The following is a 9461-nucleotide window of genomic DNA, read 5'->3' as shown; positions in this document are numbered from 1 at the left end:
TCGCAATCTTTGCTCTCCATTTAGTAGCACTAATGCTAAAAAGCTTCCCGTCTCGTTGTGAAGAAAAAGAAATACGGAACTACTCGACCATTCTTTCTGACCACGTCTTTCATCTGTGTTAAAGGAACGGGTTGCAGTTATTACGCGACAAGGAACTGAAATTTGAATGATTTAAAAAAAAATAGTCAGAATCGATCAGTACAAAGGTTTTGTCATTGCATCTTTATTTCCAGGTTTTGCATCACCTTCAATCCTGATGGCCAATCTTCTCTTTTTGCAGTCATCAAAATGTAGCTGCAGACCAAGAGAGCCCGAGCTCCATCCACTCTTCATCTCAGCAGGAGGGTCTCAGGGGTGAATGATTCAGTCCAGGGCTCTAGGAGGAATGTCAGCCGGCTGAAGTTACTGAGGGAGGCCTTGAGCAAAAACTTCTCTTTATGTACTGCACAGACTTGGGCTTCCACGCGTAAAAAAAAAATTGTGGGGGAGAAGAGAGTCTGAATTCTGGAGCGCTCGCCCTGTTCAGTCAAACTGGAGCCTACAGCGACAGACAGCTTAAGAGTTTCAACAGCCAGAAGCATGCGAGAAACATGGAAAACACTAAAAGGAAAAATAAATACATCTTGGGATTTAAAAAAAAGAAAACGGCTTAATACATTATTAGTTTAAAAAAAATCCTCTCTCGACTTAGATATTTTCTAAACACACAGCTTTGTACATTTTGGTGTAGTTCTCCTTTCTCTAGCTAGGGCTGCCGGGGAAGGAGAAGAGACTGGGCTGCCCACGTTCGTAGGAATGAGGACATCGGGACAGGTAAGGCTGAGAGGAGACAGTCCGTCTTCCCTAATTGACGAGTGCTGACAGAAGCGAGAGGCCTTGTTAGAATATTCCCCTCATTTTTTGGATGGAGGTGTTCAGCAGTGAGGAAGACAGGCTTGTGCGGAGCATGTTACGGATAGAAGCGATGCCCCCGTCATCACAGGAGCCGGGAACTTCTGCCACTCTATTTCTTATCTGTGGGAGGAATGAGACAGAGCGGAGTGATGGAATAATCCTGAAACAGGAGCTCCGAGTCCAAGGCCGTGTGATCTGAAATGTTTAGAAGTGTTCTCGTTACCTCTGCTCTCGTCCGTATCTACGGCTGACCCAACAGGCCTTTGGCGAAGTAGATTATAATACTTGGTTTCCATCTCCTGGAATTGAACATTAACAAGATAAGACCCAAATTAATTTGTCTTAAACTTACAGAATTACTGTGATAATCATTAATAAACTGGCTTTATTAATTATGTCATGTATTGGATATTGACCATTTTTATTCAAATATATATATATATATATAGCCTATGACATCATCTGCATATGGGCTTGTCACAAAAGTATTAAAATGCACTCTTTATTTCAAAATCCGAGCTTGGCTTTTTCCCCCCACATATGGCAAGTGTGTGCGTTAAAGACTAACGCGACAGGCTTCATTGCACAGAACATGCGCTGTGAGACGTGTGCACATTGCTTGACTGTTTGCACTCGCTGTCATTTTAGTCTTTTGCTCGTATGCTTTCATTTCAGCCGTTTGGAACGCAATAGGTATTAAATGCACGAAACTCGCATACTGACAGGCTTCTACGTGCGAGTTGTCTCTGTTTGTCTGTGGTTAAACGCACTTGCATTACGACATTCAATCGATGTAAACAGTCAGTTAGGTTTTCAGAACAGGACAAAACAAAACATCTGACTTGTGGAAACAGATCTGTGCATTAATGTGAATGCAGTCTGTTAAAGCTGTGTCTGTGATTTCATCTGGAATCAAATTGCAACTATGATTGTTATAATTGGGTTATTAATGTTTAATATTAAATGTAATTGTTTTATAAAATATATTAATATATTACAATTGTGATCAGAATAATATCACAATTATTAATGTTACAGATAATTATTAAATAATAAACGCATGTATAAATGTATGCAATTTTGAAAACCTTTATAAAACTTTCATTTATTTTATAATATATACACAGCTTTGGGCATATATTTAAAAAAATCATACATTGCATAAACTGACTAAATAAATATAAATATAAAAATCAGTACACTGTATAAAAAAAAAAAAACATTTTGCAAATGACAAAACTAGTCTAGTCTAATGACCCAGACTTTAACCCTGAATTTAATGGCCTCAGAAAGATCACATTTTATATACTGTGAATATTTAATATGTCATGGAGCCCTAAAAAGCGGTGAGAGCAGACAGACCTTGAGGTGGTTGAGGTTGGCCTGCAAGCAGCGTAGATGTGAGAGGACCTGTCTGCTGAGGCGGGACGTGCTGCCTGAGGAAGGCGAGGAGAATTTGAGGCTGATGCCCGAGTCAGCAGCACAGCTGTGAGCCAAACTCGACTCCTTTCTCCGGACCTGAATATCATCATCCGTACTGCTCTCTCCTGGGCCACCGTACCCCTCCAGGACCAGGTAAGCTGCTGGAAATCACAACTACAATCAGCCCGGACACCTGAATGTCAGAGCATGTGTACTATCCCGCCACATCATGATCCCGTTGTCTCCAGTCCACCTCTCCATATAAACCAGCATTAAATCAAGACAGGAGGATTTCTCTTGGTCAGACACTTACCGTAGTCCTCTGGGCACTCGTAGAAGCCCGTATCTCCAGAGGTGTAGTCCTGAGCTCGACTGGGGGTGCGAGTGGAGCTGTGCTCCACCGGTGTGCGTAGAGAGGTGGTCCTGAGGAGACGACTGCCGGCCGATCGGCACAATCTCTCGCCCTCATCCTGAGCCATCAGCTGAGTCACCAACACCTGCTTCAGTGCCGCCACTGAAAAACAGCATGATGTGTACACAGATCTTATTAAATGATACACCAACTCGAAACAAGCCGAAATGAAAACGCCGATAACAACATACAGGATAAGGGTGATATTGAGACCCCATTTATAACTGATGTTACCAAGAAAACTAGAAATGTCTAGACTTTTAATTGAGCCGGATAAACTGCACCACAAAACCAGTCTAAGATATTTGTTCATAAATCTAACTGAATCAAAATACGTTAATGATAAGTTGATGATATATAATATGTTACAATTAGGAAACACGATTTATCAAGAGGACAGTCAAACCAAAAATTAAAATGCAGTTATCTTTTGCCGTATATCATTCCAAACTTCAGTTTTTTTTCTTCTGCAGAACACAAAAAGGTCATTTGAAGAATGTTGGCAGCTAAACATTCGGTTCCTATTGACTTCCATTGAATTTTTTGTTTATACTTCAGAAGTCACTCAGGAACTAAAACTTTTTGCTTACCAACATTTTGAGGTGGGCTATCCCTTTAACAAAATCATCTATTTTTTTTTTTAACATATTGGAGCATGAAATACAGCACACTGGGCTAACAGGGATGAAAAACAATCATTTAGACCCAGCTTAACCTCATAAAAATAGCAAAAAAACAACTTAAAATTGAGATGATCCAAGTTCATATACTTGTTTTCAAAAGAAGTGAATCCCATTAGGAAGCAAAAGTACACAAGATCCTCTATTGTTAGTTGCTGAACTAATTACAAGACCATTTAAAAAATAAATAAGTCTCTTCTGGAGTTTTTCAATCAATAGAGGCTGAGTTGTCAGTTTTTTTAGTTGGCATCTGCCTCCCAATACTGAGGACAAGCCAAAAAAAAAAAAAAAAAAAAAAACAGGCACAGTATCCTTAACTCAAGGAATCTGGCATTGTTAAGATATTTGGCAAGCACAATTTATTATGTAAATGCTTATTTCAAGTTGTCAAAACTAAGCAAGATATGAATGTGATAATAAGGTATGGTAATGCAATCTTACAGGTTTTGAGAGCCTCATCTGCTTTAGACGAACACGATTGAGAGTCAGCGTCCCTGCCGTTCAAGAGTTCAGAGTCCAGGTACGAGCCATCCCTGCCAGCTCTCGGGACCTGGTCCTCTTCCCCAGGGTTGGTGTCAGGGACGCAATTCCGCAGGGCTGTCGCGGGTGAAAATTCGCTGTCTTTCTCTGAGGACAGATGATGATGAAGGCTTGAGTTGAGTATGGTGGCAATCAACACTTTTACAATCAGAGGAGAGTTTGCACATGCACAGCTACCTGCGGACTGCATGCTTCCTGTGGAGATCCGTTCAGAGCCTTTGCTGAACTTGCTTAACTCGACACCGTCTCTGTCACCACTAGAACGCAAAGGAACGGTCATGGAAAGATAAAGGCCTTCATATTTGCTATATTTTAATGCACTTTATGCATGGATTTTATGGTTACACTCGTCCCAGAATAAACATAAAACGAATAGTTCACCCAAAAACGTAAATACAGATTTGGAAATACTCAAGGGTGACTAAATGATTACAGAATTTTAATTTTTGTGTAATTATTCCTTTAAGTAGTAAGTAGAGAAGACCTTACTCGTGCTGGGGCAAAGGAATGACGCTGTGGGGTTTGGCGTTCATAACATCTGCCCTCTGAGCAATCTGCCGTTGCCACCTGATATAAAAGACAATTAATTAACGCTGCACTATAAACGAGAGGGTATTGGATTGCAGGAACACAATAAGTGGTGAAAACTTACATTCTCTGCTCAGACACTGTTTGTGCCATCAGCTCATAAATCTGAGCTCCGTTTTTGGACATGGAGATCACAAAGAACGATCTGTTATCTGTACGGGGAAATCAAGGAACCCCGTAAGAATTAATTCTTGAGAGTGTGTATGTGACAAATGAGAAGTTAGCCACTCACCTGTCGCCACCGAGCGCACCAGCACAGTGCTGAGTTTGATGATGGGACTGAATATGTGTTTCGTGTCGGCCGTTCCCGCGAGGTTCTTGCTGTGACACCTGAGAATGAAACGCTCATCCTGTTTCTGCAACAACACCAGGATGTCTTCCAGGAGTAAAGTATACAGCTCTGATGCAAAAAACAGACACTAGTGTTATTATACAATCATCAAAAAAGCAAGCTTTTGGGAAGTTTGAGAGAAGTGGCTTACCAATAGTTTTGTCTTTGTTAATCTTCCAGGAGAGAGGACCCTCGTGAACCATCTTCCTTTTCGTGAGATCCAGATTCTGTAGGACATGAATGAGTAACGTGCATCCTTGAAATCCTTCTTGTATTGTGTTGTATTTCCACATTTGTGCTTTAAACGGTAAATTATAAATTGAAAACTGGTACTTTAACTCTTTTTTTTTTATGCTATTTAATCAGAAAGAAATAAAACAATAAAATAGTTTAAATCGTCTAACAAAGATTTAAAATAAATTATTTAGAAACGTACTCTCAGAGTCAAACACAAATTACAATTATTGATGCTAGCACCAAAAACGATTACATTTTAGTTAGATGAAATAAATTAATAAAACTTTTCCGGTCATGTCATGTCCTGAATAGTAAAAGCTTTAAATTTAATCAGAAGGTTTAGACTGAAACACTTTAAAAATTATTTTTTACAGAATTTTAAAATAAAACCATATATGGATTGGATTTGGATTGAGTTTGTATGAATTAAATTTAATTTCAGCCCTAGTTATGAAAAACTAAAATGATGCCAAGAAAACTATATTTTTGTCTTGTCGAAAACGAATCTCAGGTGCACAGATATGATTGACATTGATCTGCATGACATAGAAACTGGTGGCATAAGCTGCTATTCTCTGCTTCTCAAATACAGTTTTCTAGGAAAAAAACCTAGACAAATCTGTATGATAAGCGCCAACCTTGAACTCCGAGATCATAGGGTTCTCGCTCTGCTTGAGGGAAGAGAGGTCCAGCCGTCTCTGGTAGTCCTCCAGTCTCTGTGGGACATAAACAAAATACATATTTATGCAGAAGAATCCATTAACATTGGCTGACCTCTTATGAATTTAGCCACCAAACAAAAAACCTTTAAAAGCTGCAATCGTTTAAGAAATGTACTGAAGATGCTGGAGAAGATTAGATTTTCCTAGCAGGACTCTTTTTAATGAATTTTCTTATGAATGATCTCCAGCAGGTTGGATCATTCTGTTTCGACTCTAAGAGCAGTTTCAGGGCTGATGTAAGAGGACCTGGAAGCCTTCAACCCAAAGATGAATGCTGACAATCATTAAGTTTTGGTTTCCCAGTCTTTCCTTTGAGCTGACCCGAGGCTATAAAGCCTGCCTAACTCGAGGCAGGAGAGAGAGTGGCAGCTCGATGAAGTTGCACTGCTTACCTGTTTATTCTCTGACTCCTTCACGGACTGGTTGACGTGGCTGAGAATGTGTCGACAGCATTCGGCTGCTCGTCTCACTTTGTCTTTCTCCTCTGACTCATCTGTGGGTAAAGATGATACGTAACGCACACATTTCAAGAAGAGACTAATCAACTCTTTAAGAACATCCTGGCCAGCCAAGTGCCCTCTATTTCCGCTAGTGCACACCACTGAGACTACTGCCAAGTGCCGACGAATATGAGGAGAATCACCTCACCCTTAATCGCTGGTTATACTTTACATTTATTGCTTTCCTCTGACAATGCCAAGTGAGCCACAATTTAACACGTCTGCCAAATAATGTGAGAGACGCTAAAGTGTGCGGTTCCCCCTTCAGAACATTTCAGAATAATAATGTGGATTTAAGAGCTGGCATAGCTCTAATTTACTAATGGTTGGTGTCCAGCCAGCAAACACTTTTTGAATAGCCAACACAATAAAGGTTAGGGTCTGACGATTTGTCAAACATATACACTCTCTACACATTTACTTCAAGAATAAATCCCTAATTTTTCTAAAATGTAGGTACTGCAAGAGGATCATAGAGATCTGAGGGGAAATTTTTTTTTTTTACAAATTTACAACACGCACAGCTGCAAATGAAAACCAACCCTGTATACCCGGTTTTGTTAAAAAGAATTACATGAACATGTTAAATTTAATATGTTAAATTACATCTGAATATATTTATAATAAATTGCTGGAAAAAAGTTAAACAAATATAAAAAAAAAACGAATAAAAACTAAATTTAAAAAAAAATTTAAACATTACATTTTTTTTATTTGTTTTTTTTTACTGTGATCAAGGCTGAAATTTATTGTTTTGTGTCATATGATCCTTCAGAAATCATTCGAATAAGCTGATTTGCTGCTCATGAAAACATTTCTTCTAATCGGTCATGAAAATAATGTTTGTCTTATACAGTGTTTAAAAAAGATGGTCAGCTGCATTAATAATACTTAAATGTGACTTAAATTTTCAGGGTTCACAACTGAGTTTTCAATGAGTTTGGTTGTTCCAGTCAACAACTAGCTGTCTGTCACATCACTGACATACCTATGGCATGAGGTGAGAGTGTCACAAATCATTTTTTGCTGTCAATCAGCAATGCTATGATTGACAAGCCCTTTCGGGTTACAGAAAATGACAGAACAGATGTTCTCCCTCGTTCTCCAACTGTTTAAAGCGGACAAGAGAATAGGAGTCACACCTGTTAGTAAACTCGGATATCAATATTAATCAGATATTTGGTTTTTTCAATATTTTTGTGGTAAATTTGGTTTAAATATTGTGTAGCCTAAGCATTCGCTTAACATTAACGTAAACCTTGCTGCAATACAATGCTTTGGAGGAAAGAAGCAAAATACCTGTGTACTTGGCAATGTTGTCCAACAGTAAAGGGTACTTAGTGAACCTCTGCATCTCTGCAGGGATGATGTCCTTTAGCTGTAATCGTCGACACAGTCGATTGCTTTCAGCTTCCTGCAGATGGTGCAGAGACAATCAAACAAGAAATTGAGGACAACAGTACATGCAAATCCACAACAAAATCCTCCCTAATCTTTTGCATATTTCCTTGTTATCAAGAGTCTCCAACATCATAAATAATACACTTCAGTGTGGGTTTTATCCTTCACTCAAGTGAGAAAGTAATCCTCTGCGAGTCACAACATTGTGATCCGTCAGCAAGGTAAATGGAATCACTAATGTCTTGGTAAACAACCACAATACAGCTCTAAAATCTGTAAATATACTGTCACTTCATTAGAAGTATAGTTCAATCAAAAATTAATATACTATCATCATTTATTCACTCTCATCTATTTTCAAACCTGTATAAGACCTATACATCCCATCTGAGGTCGTATTGAGGTGTTGTGTGAGTCATTATTCCCAGAAAATGTTCCCTTTTAACCCTGCTCTAATTGGACACCATTGATTTTCAATACATGAAACGGGCAGCATGAACATTCTCCTAACTATCTCTTTTCTGCTATTCAGCAGAAATTCAGATTCGGAATAACATGGAGGTGAATAAACAACAGCAATTTTTGGTGAACTGCTTCTTTAAGGTTTGAAAAAGCTCTATTTTCTCTAATATACATCTCAAAGGCATAATGACTATAACAGTGGATTTGACATTTTTATTACACCTTTATGTTCTAGTGCTTACACACTAGTTTTCTCAATGGAGAGATTAGCGTGGTTGATTTCAGAAAATGCAGTGTATGTGGAAAGGTTGTTAAATCTTAAGTCTTATTCTCCTGCATCTACTTCTACTATGAGATAAAAACAGTGCAGAGACAAACACAAGCTCTCAACACACTCCCAAGGCTCCTCACAAATACATCTGCCTAAGGTTCATAAACTCTTATCTCCAAGATAAGCAAATTCTACACTATATCCTGTAATTATCCCCCAATTAAACAAAATCTCTTTTGTCTTCCTTTTCTCTGATGTTTGGCTGCCAGGCAAAGCTGATACTATTAACAAGTCAGAGATGACTTTATTTAGATATTTAGATCAGAATCTCTTCTGCTGTAACACTGTATCAACACAGAAAACCTGCGGAAACATTTACATTTGCTGTAAATTAGTAGGGCTGTCAACTTATTAAAATGCTATTAGAATTAATTACTTGCAAATTAAAATAAGTCAACACATTAACACATTCTGTTGTTCTTAAAAGAATACATATACAACAGATTGAAATAGTCAAGTGAATAAATGTGCTTAGAGCATTATTTAATGAAATCACATGCATCAACACATTAACTTTGACAGCCCTAAATAAGGAATGAAAACAACTACAAATGTACACAAACATTCAAATATTTGGGGTCATTAAGTTTTTTTTTTTTTTATATATATAAGAAATAATGTCACTCACCAAGAATGCATGAAATTCATAAGCAAAATATTTATTTTAAACTTTCAATACTGAAAAAACATTTCAACATGTTTCTTGAGCATCATTTTAATATTTAATAATTTGGATATTTATAATATACTTACGCAATTCTAATCATGTAAAAATGTTATATTATATTTTAAAAATGCATTGTTGATGAACATGAGAAACATCAGAAAAATCTAACTGACCTTAAAACTTTGAACAGCACTGAATGTCTGAAATTCTCCAAACAGTCTGTCTAAAGTGAACTGCAGCAGCTCTCACGGCCCTGCGGCCAGCGAGGGGTCTC

The 9461-nt window shown here is 38.1% G+C and overlaps 1 protein-coding gene across 3 annotated transcripts in view; it reads right to left on the bottom strand.

Annotated features, from left to right (window-relative positions):
* Positions 1-202: 202 nt before the first annotated feature.
* Positions 203-9461, bottom strand: part of arhgef12a (Rho guanine nucleotide exchange factor (GEF) 12a) — a 39644-nt gene continuing 30385 nt past the window's right edge. For 2 of the 3 annotated variants that reach the window (XM_043259169.1, XM_043259171.1), the window contains 13 exons: positions 7626-7740; positions 6219-6319; positions 5743-5820; positions 5019-5094; positions 4769-4936; positions 4601-4688; positions 4438-4515; positions 4126-4205; positions 3850-4035; positions 2630-2830; positions 2257-2477; positions 1118-1193; positions 203-1014 (listed from right to left, as the gene is read on the bottom strand). In XM_043259169.1, the coding sequence (XP_043115104.1) occupies positions 1004-1014; positions 1118-1193; positions 2257-2477; positions 2630-2830; positions 3850-4035; positions 4126-4205; positions 4438-4515; positions 4601-4688; positions 4769-4936; positions 5019-5094; positions 5743-5820; positions 6219-6319; positions 7626-7740 (1479 nt within the window). In that variant the 3' untranslated portion in view covers positions 203-1003. The remainder of the gene's footprint in view (positions 1015-1117; positions 1194-2256; positions 2478-2629; positions 2831-3849; positions 4036-4125; positions 4206-4437; positions 4516-4600; positions 4689-4768; positions 4937-5018; positions 5095-5742; positions 5821-6218; positions 6320-7625; positions 7741-9461) is intronic. The other variant, XM_043259170.1, reaches the window with a different exon arrangement.

This window comes from Puntigrus tetrazona, chromosome 15 (genome assembly GCF_018831695.1).
Source record: "Puntigrus tetrazona isolate hp1 chromosome 15, ASM1883169v1, whole genome shotgun sequence".
In the NCBI taxonomy this organism is placed as follows: Eukaryota; Metazoa; Chordata; class Actinopteri; order Cypriniformes; family Cyprinidae; genus Puntigrus; species Puntigrus tetrazona.
Note: the sequence above shows the minus strand (reverse complement) of the source record. Positions and strands in the feature narration are given on the sequence as shown.